Genomic DNA, 20,734 nt, shown 5'->3' on the forward strand with positions numbered 1-20,734 from the left:
TCGTTTATTTTTAATCAAAGACTAATTATACTTGTTTTCTAACACACTGTCGTTATTATTATTATTATTATTATTATTATTTTTTTTTTGCTAATTATACTCAAACTATTGCTACGAACCATATATAAGAAATATAAAACACCCAAATAGATATGATATTTTTTTAACTTGATTTATGCTCGTAGTTCAATAAATAAGTTTTATCGAGAAAATGTTTAAAACAAAAAATGTTAAATTTAAATATGAGCACATCTTACGCAGACATTAAATTCGACCTGTGCTTTCAGGTTCAATGAAAAGTTTACTCGTCTTCATAACTGGCAAGAGATTTCAAATTTTGTTCCTTATTAAAATGGCAAAATTTCTTGTTCGAATCATTTTTTTCGAAAACCCTTTATTTTAACGCAAAATAGTTTTTTCCTTTAGGGGTTGGACTCTCTTAGACTTTTTTAGAAAAAAGTTGCCAATTTTTAAAGACAATATTTTGTATTGAGAGTATTTCTCTATCTTTTACTTTTTTCAAAAAGTGAATGAAAAATACATCAAAAGATAGATTTTTGCATTCAATTTTTGTATAAAATGCCATTTTAATAAAGAACGATTTTCTAATTTAATAAGTTTTCTTTTATCTGTTATCAGTTATGAAGCAGGATGACCTTTTCATTGCACCTGAAAGCCCAGTAAAAATTTAACGTGTGTGTAGGTTGTGACTCCCTATTTTATCCTGAATTATACTTATAAAAAAAAAAATTATTTTTGGAGTTTCAAGCATACCTATGTCAAGTTACAAAAACACCTTCTTTCTCAAGAAGTGAGGAAACATAATATTTATCCACGGAACTATGCTAGCAAATTTATTATTTTTAAATTTAAATATTTCGCCCGATTTTTAAATTTCCATACATAATTAAGTATTTTTGCATCTTTTGTCGCATAAGGAAATAGTCCTTTTTACAATCAAGGTAATAGAACTCAACCGACTTCTATGAATATTGTAAAAACATTTTATATTAGGATAAAATTTTAAACAAAAATAGATACGCAAATGGTGCGTAGGCAATTTCTATTAATTTAATTCCTTTGATTAAATCAATGAAAAAGTTCGCATTTAAGTTAAAGTGAAAGTAATGGGTCAGAAACCCATTATTTTCGAGATATACGATAGTAAAGTTTTGGAATGAATATAAAACTTTATCAAAGTTTCGAGAATGAGAAGTAAATGTAGGCTCGGGCTATATGAGCTTTCTTTGTATTTCTTGTGAAAGGAATTTCAAATTAAATTTAAATAAATTCTTTACTTACATTTTCATACTTTTTTAAGTAAATCTTTATGACCGTATACCTCAAAAACAAAAATTTTCTCGCGATTAGTTTATTTGTATTTTTATAAGGAATCTGACGTTGCTTTTTAATTAAAGTCAAGTAAGAGGCAGTCACTTTAGTAATTGCACTCAAGCAGAGAATGATGATAGCTCATCGAGGCATGTTAAATATTAGGAAACTATTTTTCTATAATGCTTCTAAAAGTAGATGCGGTGTAAACTATCTAACCTAAGTATGTTAGCGTTGTTCATATAACTCTTTTTATTATTTTTCAAAACAGGTAACAATATGGATTATTTTGGTTATGATTTTTGGCCTATATCGAACATACGCTGAGAAAATAAATGCAGAAGATTCGACTACCACAGAAAAGGATACAATTGTTGCTGAGGAATCAAAAGATGACAAAACAATTATAAAACAAATAAATAAACAGAATGAAGATGGAACTTATACATTTGGATATGAAGCTGATGACGGTACTTTCAAATATGAAAGTCGTGATGTGTTGGGAAACGTCAAGAGAACATTTGGCTATGTCGATACCGATGGTTTAATAAAACGTGTGACATACACTACAAACGAAAATAATGAGACATCATCGGAGTCATTAGAAGATGATATTAGTACAACTAAGCCAAATGTCACTCAATATCTTTCGTCCACAACCAGAAGGCCATATCTACAAATTTCTACGTCTAGATCAAATGTTATTCAATCGATACCTCGGCGAAAAGCAGACTTAACAACCCAATCTTCGTCAAGCTCATCATCTACACAATCACCTCAAGTAGTTTATGCTACATCGATACCGTCCTCATCGACATCACGTATAGTTATGCCGCCTAGTCCACATACACGACCAATTTTACAAAATGGTGTATTTATTCGATCAACATCACCACCTCAAAATCATGAAAATCACGAAGGGCAAATTGTGAGGCCGTCAATACAGACAGAAAGCAGTTCTACTATAAAACCAGTACGTCGCGTCTTGGTATCAAGGCAGCCAGTGTCACATGATAAAACCTCCACGACAGAATCACAAACATCATCTACTTTACGTCCTAATTTGGAGACAGATCAATTTTTAGAAAATGAATCATCATCCTCAACAACTACAACACACAAAAGTAACACATTCCGACGTCAATTAACTCCAGAAAAAGGATACGATCCACATCAACATATTTTAAACTACCAACAATCAGCTGGTGATGACACCACGGATATTTACGGCGGTTCTGTAATGACAGGGACCCAACGACCTTTATTCACAACCACGCAAAATTCTCGTATTATACAAAATTCGGGAAGGCATGCAATAATACGAAACGGACATTACTTACCGATCGGATACCACCGTAATACAAATGCAAAATATCGGCAAGATCCTCTTGTCGAGGCACCCACAACACAACCAACAATTGAAGAACCTTATCAAACACAAACTACTGTTCCTGTAATCTCTATACCAGAATATGCAAAGAAAAACCATAGATATCCACAATATACGAGACCAACACTAAATACCGTTGTAAAAAACCATAATCATAATTACTTACGTGAAGAGGAACCTGAAGCACTTGATCCTCAAACTAGTTATGTAGCAGCAACACAAGAAAATGAACAATATTTAAGAGAAAATCCATTACAAAATGGGCCAGTACAATTTCCCGAAAATCCAGCTCCACAACCAGTACATCGGACACGAAAATCACGACCCCTTCCAGCGCACTTGGCTCAATATCAAGGTGAATATCCTGATCCAAACTACCAATCTCCAGTGCATATACCTATACCAATACCTCAACCAAATTATCGTGGAGCATTCGGCAATGAAATTGCACAAGGAGCACCTGAAGATATACAACCCCCTGTTACAAACAAAGATTTTCAACGATTGTTAAATCAATTAATATATTTGCAAACAAAACTTCAACAATTGACACAAATCGCTCAATATCAACAAGAAATCATAAATCAACAACGTCAATCACAACCAAATCCATACTATCAACCAGGAATACCTATAATTCCCCGCAATTCTTACAGTAGACCATATGAACGTCCGCCATTCTATCCAACCCGACAACGTTATTTACCCCCTGGATACCAACAAGAACAATCAGATTATATTGATCCAGCAGCTCAATATGATCCAAGATATCAGCGAAAAGTGGCCGTACCGCAACAGCAGTATGAAAATCAACAAGATTATTTACCACCAGAAGTGCGTGAAATGTTATTGTTACGTATGTTACAGCTAGCAATCAACTCTGAAATTGCAGCTACAAATCAAATGGAAGTTATTGCAAAATCTCCCACGAAAAATGTTGTAAGTGTCGTTAGAAAAGATTACCAAAATCGACATCCTATACATAATGTACAAATATTGGGGGAGGAAACTAATAATAACGAAAGATTAAAGCCAACAGCTAGAAGTAAACGATTTAAAGATCCTGATGAGGATATGGATTATTACGAATAGTTTTACCATAAAAACAAATTACATGCTATAGTTTTAAAAAAAAATTGCCACAAATTATAATTACCTACTTAAATTATTAAAGCCTACAAGTGGTGAAACTACGGGATGGTAACAGTAGAAAAAAACTCATAACATACGATCGCCGTTTCTATTTTGTATTTTTATATAGAAAATATAAAATAGAAAAAATATAAAGGTCCCACTAGTCCAGCCAATGTTGATATTCGATGGCTCTCTTAATTTTGAGCTGTGTCCGATCATGGCTTTTCCCTTTCGGTATAATCTTAACAGATATAAAATGAAACCTATTAAGATTTGTTAAAATTGATTTTATTTCCTAAAATTTGTTTTGTTTTGATAGGGTTTGAAATTTTAATTAGTCAAACTGAACTATTATTACAAAATTTTTCACATCATAAATATTTTTATTTTTATAGATGTCGTTTCTCTAATGTTTTTTCAAATTTCGGCTGGCCCAAATATAATTATCGGTCGGACACTAATTTTAAGAAAAGACTGGCATTGAAAATATTATTTTTATCTTCTACTTTCGGTCGTGCCCGATTTTTTGTCAAACAATGCATTTAAAAAACGCTTTTTTGGATTTTTAAAGAATTATGCCTGGGGCTTCAAATGGAGTAGTTACGCCACTGAACTCATAATATTTTTGAGATAACCGATATAGAATTTTAATACTAGTACTATTTCGAATTTTATTTATTGATTTCTAGTGATATTCATTTACTTATCCAGAAATTTTTTTTTTCTAACACAACGCAACACAAGTAGGGTATTTCATTAAGTATTGCGTAGGTACCACAAAAGTCATTTCATCTATATTCTTGATGATTTACATACAATGTAGTATGTTACAATTAGAAACCAAAATTAATAATATTGTAATTGGAATCAAGGCCTTCATTAAAAGTTTAAGTCGGACTAAGAAACCAAATACATTATTTATTAATTAAAAACAATTACAAAACCCAAAATGTATAATACCCACAATTAGAAAAATAACATAACTACATATTTTACATCTGTTAAAAAATATAAGAATAATATAATTGTTTGGTAATAATTGTGAGAAATGATAAAAAATAGAAGTATATTAACATTATGCAATTGCCTTCATAAATATGTTAACGAGAACGAGCATACACAATATTATTTTATCGAAATATTCTCAGCTCTATTAATAAAAATAATATTACATACATGTGATAAAAAATACAAACAAACATATTTCTCTACATACTTACGTATCTTTAAATGCAATCAATTCAAGACATAATTTTTTACTTACCATAATAATTTCAATTAGAAAAAAAAAAACAATGTTAATTGTTTCTTTTATTTGTATAACTTGTGTGATTTTGTTTTGTACATTTTTGAATCTATTTTAAAAAGATACATCGAATTATTTTGATTTTTTTTTTTATCCCAACGTTTATAAATCTGTGTTACTAGTTGATATAACCGATTTATTTACTATTCAAATTGCACTTTTAGTTTGTGCATTAAGATTTTTGTTTTAATTTTTTCTTAGTTAAAAGAGACTGAACTAAGAAGAAGAGTCGAAAACTTTTTCTAAAACATCAAGAGTACGCACAGTTCAGAAAAAGGGAATATGAACTTCATGGTTTGAATTCTTTATAACTTATTTATTTAGAGAATATTGTTGATTGAATTATGAAACATGATGCTTTGTACTTTTAGCAAAAGGTACAAAGTAAGGTTGTTAATGTGTCAATTTCATTTCGAACTTTTAGTTTTCAATTCTCTTCGAGAGAGAAATGGCTCTCGACATACTGTCATGCACTTTTACGCTTAAATTACTTATGCACTTTTTTTGGTCCTGTAAAGTGACATTCAGCCACTTTTCTTACGGATTCTTCTTTTCGAAAATTCGATTTCAATGACATTATAATTACTATATTGGGAAGTCCAATGCTTATCATGTACATAAATACAATTAATGCTTTTCATGTACATAAATTAGTGGACAATTGATTTATAGTTCAATAATTACGATTTATTCTACGCCGATCGCGATATATTGTTTCATTTCAAACAAATATGGTAATGAATCGGAAAATAGTAATTTTATTTTTTATTATTGATTTCGATAGAAAGTTCCATATTCATTCCCATTAAACCCATTTAAAATTTAGAGTCGAAACAGAGTTTCATTATTTTCGATTCATTTGCTTAACAATATCAAACCAATCGGAAGTGTTGATTAAGAAAAGAATTCGGACCACAACATTCATTTTTCCCGATTCTATATAAAAATATCAAAATCGAGATATCGTCTATTTACAACTTCTCCACTTTATTTCAGAACATTTAAGGTTTCGTATTTCAGTTTTTACTCTATTTTGAAAATAAATTGGCGTCGTGCAAAGTTCTATAAGAGAGATTATTTTTTGGCCAGAATACTAAATGTGGTACACTAGTGTACCTACAGTTGAAAATCGTTGTTGTTTCGACTGTCGCTGTACCTACATAATTTATGTTATTTTTAATGTCTCTACTATTAGTTCGTACTTAATCCTTCTTCCAACGCATGATAACTGCGGCGTCACATTTAAAAAGTTTTTTTTTTTTTATTATATGAAGTAACTATAATGAACATCAGAAGCTCACTAATGTAGTCCATATTTTAAGTATCCTAGTATTCATTAACACAAATTTCAATCCAATTAATATATCTCGAAATTATATATTTAATTTTAAGAATCCTGGAACTGCAAAAATGTGGGGCTCTGCCTATTACGATGCCAAAGTAGATTTCTATTCTTTGTTTTGTTTTTTGCTGTATAAAGTATACTTTGCGGTTACATTATCAAGGCTATTTTTATTTATGATTTACAAATTATTCCTAATAAATTAACTTTGAATAATTATATTTAAAATTTTCTACAATTTTCACATCGGATATTTTTTATTTTCTATAAAATAATTCATTTAAAAAAAAACTTCAACATTTACATCGAATGTCATTTAATTTCAATATATTAGTTTTAAGAATAATAAAATAAATAACAATTTAATTAATATCAAGTCAATAAAAATAATTGCTTCTATTTTAATCGATAAAAAATTTGTATTTATGTTTACAAGGCTGTAAAAAAATTAACATTATTAACATTACGGAACATCGGCGCGACGCGACCAACTCTTTGAGGAAATTTCACGCGATGGACGAAAGGTTAAGATACTAAAATTATTCATTATCATTATTTTAAATTTTTCCTTTTTTTTAGTTGGAAATTATTTTTGATTTTCGATATTGAATGCGCTTTCTTGAATTAATGACGACTTTTTAAAATTAATTTGAGCATACGATTTAGTATTACTTATTTGTTAAATAATATGTCTCCAGATATTTTATAAATTTGATTAAAAATGGTTTATTACTATTGAAATGTACTTTGATTTTGAAATTGACAATAAAAAATTGAAAATGATTGATTAGATGTTGTACCCATTTCGTTTACAACACTACTTCTTTTCAAAATGATTCGATGAATTAAAGCTGAAATGATTAAGATAGTTGAAACAAATTTGTGAATTTAACATGTCTATTTATGTATATTTATTATAGTTTTTACACTCAATTAATAAAGAAATTTTTAAAAAATGTTTTTGTGTTTTAAATATTAATACGTTTTGAATTATCGAGAGTTTCTTGTAGATGATTAACGTTATGTGAACCACGTCGCGCACATAACACATCGTCAGAATCAAGGGAATTTGTTCTTGCACCAACTGTATCAGAACTACGCACAGTTACAATGGAGAATCGTGGTTGTTCTGGTGGTAATTGTTTGGGAACATAATGCGAACTCCAACTTAATGCGCATCCTTTACCAATTGTTAAGAACACACAAGCAGTCAAAAATAATTCAGCAGATGCTATACCAAAAACAAGGCGCCACCAACCAGCAAACTGTTAACAAAAAATTTAACTTTTTACCTTCATAGACCTTTTCATCAAATGTCATATGCGCAAGTGCAGAATTTATTTTTTCGTACTGACAGCAATAAGTAGGACTAAGATAGAAGATATATTATGCATTTTATCACATTGGTTATAAATCATTTAGTACGAGGCAAATGTGAATCGTGATTTTAAAATGAAAAGCCCTATTAGTCACATTTCAATAAGTTACGATTTAGTCACACTGGATACATTTTTGTTTTTATTTTCAAACTATTTCAATCCGTTTTTTGCAAGAGCAAGTTTATGAAAAACAAACATTTTATTATAATTATTAAACATATTTATGCAATTTTTTTGTAATTTTAACTAAAAAATTCTCGGAATTCAAGACTAATCGCTTCTAAAAGCAACCACGATTATTTTCAATCATTTATAACGCTGAAAATTCTCTATTTTAAAAATTAGCGTGAGAATTTTCAGCTGAAACCTCGCTGGTTTAAAATTTACCCAATGCGGCTAAATAAGTTTTTCGGGAGAGTTGTTTCACACAGAGACGAAATTTCACACTTTTAGTTCGATGTTATATGTTACTATGTTTTTGACTCACTAAAAGACTACAAAATACAAAGTTTAAAAAAAAAACTATATATCGTTCTTTAACATTGTTAATTAAAAATGGATAATTTTGTAAATTGTCAAATATAAGCTTAGTTGTTATGGAGACAATTACGATCCAATCGAAACAATTCGGATTCGCTTTCTATTCTTATTTTACGCATACTGCTTTCACGTCATTTTCGAGGTACAGCATATGGCGTTTTTTCTTAGTTTCTTCAATAGATCTAATTAAAAATTGAAACATATTAAGCGAATTTTATAACTAAAGATTTCTCTTAATCATTCACTGTTATCCAGTGGATATATCTCCGACAATGTAAATTGTAGATTGGAAAAACATAAAAGCTGATGGAACACAGAAACGGCTAAAGATTTTTCGAAAAGCTGCAATCGATATTCACAAGACCTTTGATAGGAAACAGGCGAACAGTAAATAATTGGTTAAGAGTAAGTATTAGTTATAAAACGGGGTTAATATGTAATTTACCCCGACTTTCGATTAGGTCAGTTTGAGATACCCAGAAAAAAAAACGCATCATAAAACTTAAATAAACATAATAAAAATCGTAACGTTTTCCATTGGATTATCTCGAAAACGGCTAAACCAAACCGTTTATTGCAGTAACTTTCACAAGCTACAAAACTCTCGACCAATTTGTAAGAAAGGAAAAGCGGAAAGATATTTAAAGAGCTCATATGGATAAAGCAATCGATCAATCACATTGCGGACTAAACAGTCTATCCTTTTTTATTTTCAATCAAAGAGCACAATAGATTTTTTCCTTTAGCAACGAGCCAAAATTAAATCGAATTCCGAGTCTGTGCGAATTAATTCCTAAAATAAATGGTACTACTAAACTTGTTCACTTACAGATCCATGTAAACCTTCTCTTACAACATAATTTGCGGCCAATAATCCAGCAGCTCCTAAGGTGGTACAAAGTCCAAAAGTAGTGCCTATTTAAAATAAACAATATTTAAGTTGTTATTAAATTACAGTTATTATTTGATTCCAGACCTGCATATTCGGGTGCTAAATCTATGGCACTAGCATATGCTCCCGCTGGTGTAGCTGCAGTTAATGTTAAAGCAGCTGTATACATTGCAGCTGGTGCTGCGGGATCACATCCAGTATATCCCAAAACAAATATTAATGCAGCAGGTAGAAAATGAGCTGAACAAAAATTATTTATCACAATATCACAATTTTATATTTAGGTTAATATTTTCATAAACTTACCAATATATACCAATAATTTTCTGGCAGTAGTTGTAGAAACAATACCCGATGCACGAATATGATCCACAATAACTCCGAATGTAATTGCAGCAAAGAAATGACCAATGTGTGGAACCGCAGACAAAACATCATTCTAAAAATAAATTATTAACAAATAACAATATTCTTTTCCGTTTTCCTTTTTTTTTAATCATAATTACATGTGAAGTAGTAAATCCATAAACAAGTTTTAAATATTTCAAAACTCCTAACATCAATGTAGCATCAGCCCATTGACTACCCAAAACAACTAAGCCACAAGCCCAAACTGCCGGTGATGCCAAAAAATGACGCCAGGGTATTGCACTCCGTACTTTTTCGTTAGGGGTTTTAAATGCTAAGCTAACTTCCACAAATCGCCACCAAAAAAAGAACCATAAAAATACAGTAAGACAAATGAAATAACATACAGAGTCCCTGCCAAAATTTGTAACTAAAAATGTTCCCAAATATCCAACAATAGCATAGCCTAAATTAACAGCTACAAAATAATAATATTATTAGTAACAGATAAAATGAGGAATTTTGACATTTACCAACCTGTGTAACAAGATACAAATGTGCCCATATATTTTGGATCAATCCATGAAGCAGCCATCATATGTGCAGTTGGCCAAGTAGCACCAATGCATATACCTTGAAATATTCGTAGAGCTACATGAGCAGAAGTTAACCATGCAGCCGGAACTAATGCCGCAGAAATGCCAACACCTAATATAGCATAACCAAATAATTGTTCTGCACCAACACGAACAGCAATTCGACTAGCACCTAAGGGTGATATAAAACAACCCCACATAAAAGCTTCTCGCAAAATTGATTCAGTTTCTTCGCTAAGTGATAATGGAATCTAAAATTTAAAAAAAAAATTAAACACACGTATCTGGGGATATAGAAAGTCCGCATCATGAGAGTTAATTTTTATTACGTGTAATTTACCAAACCGTAAAATAAATTACGAAAAGAATTTTAAAAAATTAAATTAGTTTACGATTAATCAGATTTGCAGCTGTATTCTCCCATGCATGCATGTATGTACTTCAAACTTTAAATATATGTTTGTAAAGCCTGAACTTAATGTAAACATTTTTCAAACTGAAATTATTTTCGTTTGGGATTTTATCTGATTACCTAAGTTCATATTGTGTTTCGATTATTTCTCTTTATTTATAAATGCAATAATTACACAATCTTAAAATTTAAATATATTTGACTATAATTATTTATACGGTTTGGATATTACATAGAACCATTTATATGAATCAAAAATTACTTCGATATGTGGAATGGATAAAACAACATGTACATCAGGATTTGAATCATTTTCTGGTGGATTACACAGCCTTGTAATATAACTTGTATTTTCAACATATTGTGCAAATTCTTCTGCTGATACTAGAGCTTTATTATTTGGCAATAAAGCCACTGATGAGCTTTGTTCAACAATACCACCAATTGCAAAACCAATTGTCAGCATAAACGTTAAAATGTGACGATGATTAATTTTTTCTAAAATTTAAAAAAAAAATGAAAATTAACAAATTGAATAGTTTTCAGCTAGTACTTAATTTATTAATTAATTATTCTTCTTTAGTCATAAGACTATTAAAATGAATCATATAGGTATATTATACTACGAATCTTATTCCAAATTCAGCATCGACATTAATTTAATTGGGAAAAAATAATCTTGCCTGAGTCGGAATTAGTTATAAAAATATTTTATTAATCCCGATTCAAACCCATTAATATTTTGATTGGATTTAAAAGGGATAGTATTGAATCGGAATCACTGAACTGAAATATATAGAAATTTTCCACTAGTGTTTTCATTTTTCCAGTGTTTTCCGTAGCAGAACGAAAAGTTAAATACACTTTCTAATGGATTATTAATTTGGGTTAATAATGTAATTCAACAAAATAAAATTCAACGAGATTCGACTGAAATATAAAACTGAACTGAAATATATATAGAAATTTTCCACTAGTGTTTTCATTTTTCCAGTCTTTTCCGTAGCAGAACGAAAAGTTAAATACACTTTCTAATGGATTATTAATTTGGATTAATAATGTAATTCAACAAAATAAAATTCAACGAGATTCGTTACTTTTGTTTATTAATTTAAAGATTCAATACTTATTTGATAATTTAAGACAAAAATGGGTAAATGAGTAAAAGTTTAAAATTTTCCTAACAGTAAACGCTTAATCTTTTCACAAGATCTTTATTTGGATATTTGATAAAGGTAAAGTATTACTCTCACAGTCGTAGCAAGTGCATGTTAAATCCTATATTTTTGGCAATTTCAAAACAAAGACTTCTTTCTGAAAATTTGTGATCTATAAACATGCAATTATATTTTAATCTTTAATTTCTTGTAATACACTAATCATCGAGGCTATAAAACAAAAAAATGACGCAAAAATCAGAATTTAATAGTACAAGTTCAACTTTTACGACACCGGGGGCAAACTTACTTATGTGCGTGAACGCGCCTACAATTTTTTAATAACTAAAGGTGCTGACAAATATGAAAAAAAAAAAAAAACGGGGATAAACTATTTTAAGCGTTTCTTGACCATTGGCATTTTTTCCTAAACCTATCTAAAAAAATTTTAGAGATAGAACCGTTCAAAAAAGTCATTAGTTTGATGAAAAGTTTATATTGGCAAAATTCGATTATCGTATGGTTTTGATCAAATATTTGATCCAAACCAATTGGATCTAACATTTTGAAAAACTTTTTTCACCTAATCTCGCCGTTTTCGAAATTTTGGCGTTTTACAAAATTTTTAAAACGCTAAAAATTCTTTTAGGCTAAAATTTTGTTGTCAACAAATTTGACAATTTTCGAGTGGTTTATACCAAATATTTGATCAGAAAACCAACTGATTTCATATTTCTGACTATTCTAAATCACACTTTCTGACCAAACTGACTTTTTTCTACACCTTCATACGGACAGTTTGCATCCGGTCCCGTAAAAATCGAAGTTGTGCTATTATATTTCAATTTTACAAAATTTTCTCATATTGTAAATTGAGAACAATAATTAGGCGAAATAATTAATTATGCTTAGATAAAATTATTACCTTTGAAATACAAGAATTAATATTTAAAATAATTAATAAAGAATAATAATAAAAATAACCTTGGACTTCTTTTACAGCATGTTGGATATGGATACTGCTTCGTTTTAATTGTCCTAAAGTTGCCATACTGATATTTCAACCAAAAGATTTTTATAATCCAAGTCAAAAACAAAAATTAATAATAAACAAATGCATGATATAAACAACAATAAGAATAAAAACAAACAAATAAAATAAATCAACAATAGATATAAAATAAGTGTTTAACTTCAAAGGAGAATCATATTATTACTGCCAATGATTCGACATCCTTTACAACTTATTAGATCGGTTTTAAATTCGATAATTGCGTTATTGCGCGCTTATACCACTGCATGGTCAGTGTTTTAAAGTGGGCAGTTAAACGTTTATTTATTATAATCATTTTTATTATATTACTAGCTGATGCCCACTACTTTGAACGTAAATTCTAAGTCTTTTGGCCTCATGAGAAAGAAAATATTTTCTCTATGGCCCTCTACCTTATTCCCTCTGATCTGTTTTAGCATTAAATTTAGGGACTCAATATTTCATTATTGTCATAAATACAAATACAACTTAAAACAAGCGAAAACAAAAAATTGACTGAGTACATTATTGAAATGCCGTGTATAGACAGTGTTGATTATGCAATCGTTGTAAGTAAAGAAACGACATGTAAGTAAAAAAAGATATAGTCACTCTTAGGTAGCCACACATAAATACATGTCACACACATATAATTGATATTGCCATATAATACATACTAAATAATTTGTGAATAATTTGCGCCCTCCCGGGTAGTAACGGTGAAGGCTACAACACGATAGTCTTTCTTTTTTAAGTTGATATTTCAGAGCAAAGCTGGCGGATATCTGCTAGTCTATTATTAAATCTTACAATAAAATAAATTTATATGAATTGTATTAAAATTTTAGCAATCAGACTCCTTGGTGAGATAATCTCTATTGAATATATTCTTGTATACTTGTAGCTTATACGTTAGTTTATATATTTGATCACTCATTTCGCACGGAAGCATTCAGAATTTTTAATGAAATTAAAGATTTTAAATCAGTGACGAATTACAAAGAAAAAAAATTAAACTAATCTTGATAACTTGTTTTTTTGCCAGTGATGCACGCACATAGCAAAAATAGGCTACAGATTTATTATATTAAAGACTTGCTGACCCATGTACAGCGGTATCTCATTCATACTTAGCACAATACCTTCAAAATAAAGTATTATAAAAGTATTGTAGTTTGTAGAGTCTCATGTATTTGTTATGTAGAAACTAGAATCTTTCAGGCATTCTCCAAATATTTTCTAATTATTGATCCAAAATTTAAAGGTCCCTAAAACCTGTATATGTATGTGTTTTATGATAGACGGAGGATTTATTTACGATGGAAACTTTCACTATCTTACTCAAAGACTACTAGTCCTCCTCTGCCTCCCAGTCAATGCAAGTGGTCAAACATATACTTGAGTTGTTTTATCGAGGCCAATTTTTTGAACTTGTGTGTTTTCGAGCCTAATAGTACAATTTCAATGATTCGAATTTACATTTATGCTAAATATAAGTTATTTTAAATCAGAGTTAAAAGATCGAACTTCTTAAATTAAGCTGTGTGCTTTAAAGTCTACTTTGCTTTTTTAAATGTTGGTCTCGATAAAACAACTCAAGTATAGGAGAAGGCAGAAATGACGGTGGTGAATTGGATATTTTACGAGAATAAACGACGATTCTTGACTCAGGAATGTAAATTCTTATCGTATTGCTTATTAAATAATGATAGATAAACAAATTATAAAACGATAAAAATATTTTTAAAACAATATCTAAATTAATAATGGTATTTTTTTTTTATTATTGATAAGCGACCTGAAGGCGTGGCTTAAATAAATGGCTACGTATTGTGTGCAAGCAAGTTTTTGACAGTTTTTTTACATTTATTATACCATGTATACAGAATGTTCGATTTACATCTAGGAATATAAATATCACGGGTACAGAATAAATGCGTTAAGCAATGCATCTAAGTGAGAGGTATTATATACATGTGTAGAAGCTTCGATATGAGTTGAGATAGTAGTAAGACGCTTGGAGAGTGAGACTTTCTTAATTGAATAGCTGAACTACAACAGATAAGCCACGATACAAGTCACTTTTGCAATTTCATATAAAACCTATAATACCTCATACTTAGATACATTGCTTAACGCATACTCGTGATATTTATATGCCTAAATGTAAATCGAACATTCTGTACATGAAATATATACTCAATGTCACAAAAAATGCTCGTTTTAAAACATTCTAAGTGTTACTATTATAACATAACATATGATGCGTACGCTTAGAATGTTTTAACTGTGGCACTTTTTCTGACAGTGAGTGTACATAGTATATTAAGTTTATTCCCGAGTTTGTAACGCTTAAAAATATTGTTCTACGAAAAAATTTTTGGCATAGGTCGAGTTCGGAAATGAGCAACATAGGTCAATTGGATCTTGGGTCCGTAGGACCCATCTTGTAAACCGTTAGAGATAGAACAAAAGTTCAAATTTAAAAAATATTCCTTATAAAAAAATAAACAACTTTTGTTTGAAAAATTTTCTTGTAAACATCACTGTTTACCCACGTCAAAACGCTTTACGTGACGTCAAAAAACAAACGATTGCGTCATCAATACTGTCTATACATGGTATTTCAACAATTAACTCAGTCAATTGTTTACTTTCACTTGTTTTTTAATAAATTTATGATTTATCTATTTGAAATTTTTAATTGTTTCTGAAAATTTAAGAGCAGTTGAGAAAATTATTGAAGCTTGATAGTTTATATAATGTGCTAAAAATAATGAGAATAGTATTGTTGTGAGTTTCTCAGGACTGTATTAGCAATGTGTTAAAGTATATGCTCAAAACTCCCATTTGCAAGAGCAATTAGTTATATTGAATTTTAGCTAATTTTAAATTAAAAAAAAGCAAGTGTTTTATGCTACGTTTATAATGAAACATAGTAGTAGTAAATATCCAATATTGTTTAGATTGGTGTAACAAAATCTTAATTGTGATATCGAAAATGTGATTAAGAATTGATAATTAGTAATATAATACAAGTTATAATATAAGCAGGCTATTATTCTATTTATTCCACACATTTGTTTATTAAAACTGCACATTAAAACTGGTTTGTTTTTAAGCCACCAGATATCATGACCAAAGTGGTCCGTTTATCACACAAAAAGGGGAGTTGGAGTGGCTGTAAAGTATTCCAAAATTAATCAAATTTTTTACAGGCTATTTGGCGATAGTATAGGATGTCTATCCTAGGTTTTCGACTACGAGGACCCTGTGCTTCAGAGGGGGCCAAAAACCCCAAAATTTTCGGACTTCTTCCAGTTTTTCGCTTATATCTCGTTACTTAAGTTCATTTTGTGTTCTACACTAAATTTGCTAAACTTTGGTATATAGAACGATTTTCTAGACTCAATAATAACCGATATACAGACGATCAAAGACAGACAAAGTTTCTCGAAATGTAAAAAACTAGCTGGAAAATGATGGTTTTGGCCCTATAACTATTTATTACCATCATTTCCATGTTAATTATGTTAATCGCACATCAATATCAATAGTTTAGTACAACTATGAGACTATGACCTCAGCCTTATCCTCCTATTCCTTCCCTAACTTTCCCCCTCCCTCAAACGTGAAGGTGTCTTATTTTAAGGTAAGAAATGCATTTTAAGATACCTTCGCTTACACCAAGTACTCTTACGTTGTACACATAATGTGGTGTCACGGGGTGTGAGGAGGGTCCAATGACCAAGATTATTTTTGAAATTTGCAGTTTCCATATTTTCGTTATTATTAATAATAAATAATTGATGCCGTTTATCATTTTTTTTATATTTAAGGATAAAGTAGTCGCTTAGATTTCCAAACTAAAACCGTTTGGGAAAAGTTGTGAAGTTAACAATTTTAATAAGACTGCCATTTTTTCTATTTGATTCTTTTAATATTATCCGTCAGTTTCAATATGAAATTAGAATAAAAAGAATTGATAGTTTGAATTTCTGAAGCTCCCTACAAAATTTCAGTCATATAGTTTGGGAGAAATTTGGAAAAAAATAAATGTTATAAACTTGCGCCCTTACGGTAAAACTATGATGTTTTTAAAAAATATTTCAAACAAAAGTTGTTTATTTTTTTTTAAGAAACATTTTTTGTATTTTAACTTATCTTCTAGCATTTACTTTTTTATAAGATAGGTCCAACGAACTTATGACCCAATTGACGTGTATAGCCCATTTACGAACTTATAATCACTTTTTACATCCTTTTTATACCACTGTCCGTTTTTGAGGTACGGTAGTACAGACGGACAAACAGAAACGAAATAATTAGGTGATTTTATAACACCTATACCCAAATTTTTGTTCGTAGGGATCAATAATATTTCTAAGCGTTACAAACTTGAAACTAAATTTAATATACCTTGATATATGTTATGTATGTATACAGGAATAAAAATCAAAATAAAAAAGGCTGAGTATTTTACCAAATAAAATGAGTGGAATCGTGCTTTTTCACAATTATCTTATATTTAGTTTTTAAAAAAATAAGATAATTATTATTCGGGAATTCTTAATTTCCAAGAAAATAGTAAGTCACTTTGTTCACCTATATTTTATGAGCTGAACTTATGTTAGCAAGTAATTCAGAAATCATCAAATGTTCTCTGTTCAAGAACTAAACACCGTATTATAAAGTTCAATTTGTTGCGTAAAGATGTCAGCACAATGTTATTAACGGAACAGCTGTAAAACCCGTTAAAAATGGAGTAACGTATTATGGATGGCGGGTGTTTAATACAAAAATCAGTATAAATTTATTTAAAAAAAATTTTTGATACAGTTATTGTATATTTTTATTGTTTGACAAAGTGTTTTTGTTTTGTTATTAACTTAATTTAAAGTTTAAATTAATTTTTAGTAAATGAAAGTGACGTCAATTTATTAAATATAAAAAAACATACCTATTATTTATTGTGGTTATGTTCATTTGTTATTGACATTTTTGAAAATTATCTTTTTTATTTATACAAAGTTCATGAAACAGTTTTGTTAACTTATACTAATTTACTAATATTTTTCAAATATGTTAGTTTTCTTTAAAATAAAAAACTTAAAAAAAACTTTTAACACATTGCGTTGTTAACTGAACAGTAAATACACAATCAACAGTGTTTTGTTTTGAAAGTTGGAACAGGTATGTAACTAAAATAAAGTCTTAAAAACTATATTCATATGTTATTCTTAATTAAGTCTATTGATATGAATGTTTTGACCTTTGACAGTGTGTTTTTAAACTGCATAAAAGTCCAATAATAATATTGTAATTCTATTCATTGTAACTAGTCATTTTACGGAAAACAGGAGCAAATTACGCAAAACATGCATGTCCCATTTCCAGCAAAATTTATACTTAAAAAAAAAATCGTTCCTTCAATTTTTCTGCCTAGATCAGCGAAACTACTGACATAGATAGGTGAAAGAAGAGATTTCTTCAGGTTGTGTTACCAATAGACTTTATAAGAATTATATCCAACTTTTACAAGCATGAATTCAAATTTCCAGGATGCTCCAGAGTGTCTAGCGATTCTGAAAACCTAGAAATGTCAGGGAATTCAAAATTTCTTGAAAAGTTATGAAATATTTCTGGAAAATATAATTCTTTATTTAAAAACTTTAATAGGATAATGAAATCAATCAATGAATTTTAGCAGCCTAATTTTGGCGTAAATCTACATCAAACTGAAATTGAGAATAAATTATTTTTTGGGATTCCAGTTCTACCTCCCGAACATTAGTTGACGTTTACAACAAATATACAAAGTAAATGTAAAATATTTGATGTTAGTTAATAGTTTAATGTATCTTGACGCCCAACTTGATGCCAATGAAATTGCACCATATGGGCCTACCGAAGTCGTATTTGCTTACCGTCGTGTTATAGACGGTAACTAATATAGCTTCTGATTGATTATCGAGACAAACGTTCGCGCGTAGGACACAACTTTAAGTGTCATCGATAAATCGTTCAAAACAATCAGAAGTTCCGTTAGTTGCTATTTTTAACTGCATGTTAAGCTAATATTACTTCCGTTTGACTTACCGCCACCCAATGTGTTAACGTACAACAAGATTTCCCACTTTAAATTCCGTCTTAATGGAACTGAGCTCTTCCCTATGACAAAAACCTTATAAAACTTGGACAAAGACAGTCAAGAATATCATAGGATCTTATAGAATTTTATTAGATCTCATATGAACTCATAAAATTCTATAAGATTCTTGACTGCCTTTGTCTTTGTTTTATATGACCTTTTCCATAGGGTTGTACTTAAAAATTTAAAACATCTTAAATGAACAAACTAAAATATTTTTGGCACTGAACAATGGATTTCATGGATCTTGTATTGTCGTTCAATGTAGTAATACGACTACGTCATATTACTAAATTACCAAATATCGCAAGATCATTTATGGCACACACGTAAATTCCTCGGTCAGAAAAGTCTTTATTAACAAAAACCATTCAAAATGTTTTAACCATTCAAAATGTTTTTGTGTTCGAAAAAATATTGAATATTTCATACTCATTTTATTTATTTCAAATGTAAATCTTTAGTTGAATTTAAACTATTTAAAGTTCTTTTTACATGAATAATTTTTGTACTTTTTTTTTTTATTTTAATTTTCTTTTTTACTGTTAATTATACCAGTATTTTGTACAATTGGAAACTTCTTAATTGATATTAAAATTTCCTGATATTATGTTCAAATAATGGAGCAATTGTGGAATTCGCCGAAGGCATAATTTAACCTAGTGATACAAAAAGATACTACTTATTTTAACAATATAATCATGTATGTAGTTGTAATGTAATAATGTGATTATTATTTTCGTGAGCATTTATATACAAAATATTTGTAATTTCATTTCATCGCACAAAAAATTAGTTCCAATTTCGAACTAAGTGGTCAAAAATGGTCGTTTTCAAAACTAATAAATAATAATATAAAATGAAATTCCTTCCAAAATCATTATAGATTACCTCATTCGAAGGTAAAATTTTTAATGGTAAAATAGAGATTCTATGTTTGTAAATATTATCTGTCTCATATACATGAATTGAACAGCGATATTCTAGTGTCAAGATTTCATTTCAAGATAAATTAAAAAAATTTTGATTAGCTGACAGCTGATTAATTTTCATTCTTAAAACAACTTCATCGAATTTAAAAAAGGCAAATATGTAAAAAAATTAAGTAAGTAACTAGTTTAAAAAATTGTGACCAGATTTATATTGTACTATCTTTACCCCGATTTAAAGACATTTTCCGAATGTAAATATGCATATAATTAATGTGAAATATTTTCCAAACAATTGCGAATTTTATACCTCTCTAAACATTGCTCTTTCTTTTAGGGGATAAACGTAAGCTTATTCAATTTTAACGCTAAAATGTCAGCGCCACGAGTAAAAAAATGTAAACCATAATTTAAACGCTAAGCTGATTTTTTCATTGAATAAAAAGACTAAAGATGTCTAATTCATTATACATCTAAATGTGCTGGGCCATAGTAAATACCACCGCTTTATAGCCTCCACCTCTCTTGATTTCACTTAACCCCCTTCCATTTCAATTGAAGAGATTGTTTTACACAGCTAAAATATATGTACAGTTTTCAATTTTATTAGTCATTATTGAGTATATCAGAAAAGATGAGAATTACGTATATCAGAAAAAATGGCCATGAAATTTACTACATATTTACTGTTTGACATTTACTATTTTAAATTTTTACAGAAATCTTTAATCTATGGTTCAAAATGATGATCATAGACGGAGCAGTAAAATATCAGATAAATTGTAGCTCATGT

The 20,734-nt window shown here is 29.4% G+C and overlaps 3 protein-coding genes across 3 annotated transcripts in view; 2 read left to right on the forward strand and 1 right to left on the reverse strand.

Moving 5' to 3' along the window:
- The first annotated feature begins 1,627 nt into the window (after positions 1-1,627).
- LOC123305430 lies at positions 1,628-3,814 on the forward strand. Its single transcript, XM_044887147.1, has one exon. The coding sequence runs from the start codon at positions 1,628-1,630 to the stop codon at positions 3,812-3,814; it is 2,187 nt and encodes a 728-aa protein (XP_044743082.1).
- A 3,624-nt stretch (positions 3,815-7,438) lies between these two features.
- LOC123302421 (sialin-like) lies at positions 7,439-13,053 on the reverse strand. The gene is made up of 8 exons (XM_044885351.1): positions 12,813-13,053; positions 10,934-11,169; positions 10,201-10,510; positions 9,822-10,141; positions 9,622-9,754; positions 9,400-9,555; positions 9,253-9,338; positions 7,439-7,769 (listed from the first exon to the last, which is right to left on the reverse strand). The coding sequence occupies exons 1-8, from the start codon at positions 12,877-12,879 to the stop codon at positions 7,473-7,475; spliced, it is 1,605 nt and encodes a 534-aa protein (XP_044741286.1). The 5' UTR covers positions 12,880-13,053; the 3' UTR covers positions 7,439-7,472.
- Positions 13,054-17,882: 4,829 nt separating this feature from the next.
- The window catches only part of LOC123305441 (tyrosine-protein phosphatase non-receptor type 13-like), a 230,337-nt gene continuing 227,485 nt past the window's right edge, over positions 17,883-20,734 (forward strand). The window contains exon 1 of the mRNA XM_044887158.1: positions 17,883-18,054. The gene's annotated coding sequence lies outside the window, so the exon portion shown is untranslated. The remainder of the gene's footprint in view (positions 18,055-20,734) is intronic.

This window comes from Chrysoperla carnea, chromosome 1 (assembly GCF_905475395.1).
Source record: "Chrysoperla carnea chromosome 1, inChrCarn1.1, whole genome shotgun sequence".
Classification (NCBI taxonomy): domain Eukaryota; kingdom Metazoa; phylum Arthropoda; class Insecta; order Neuroptera; family Chrysopidae; genus Chrysoperla; species Chrysoperla carnea.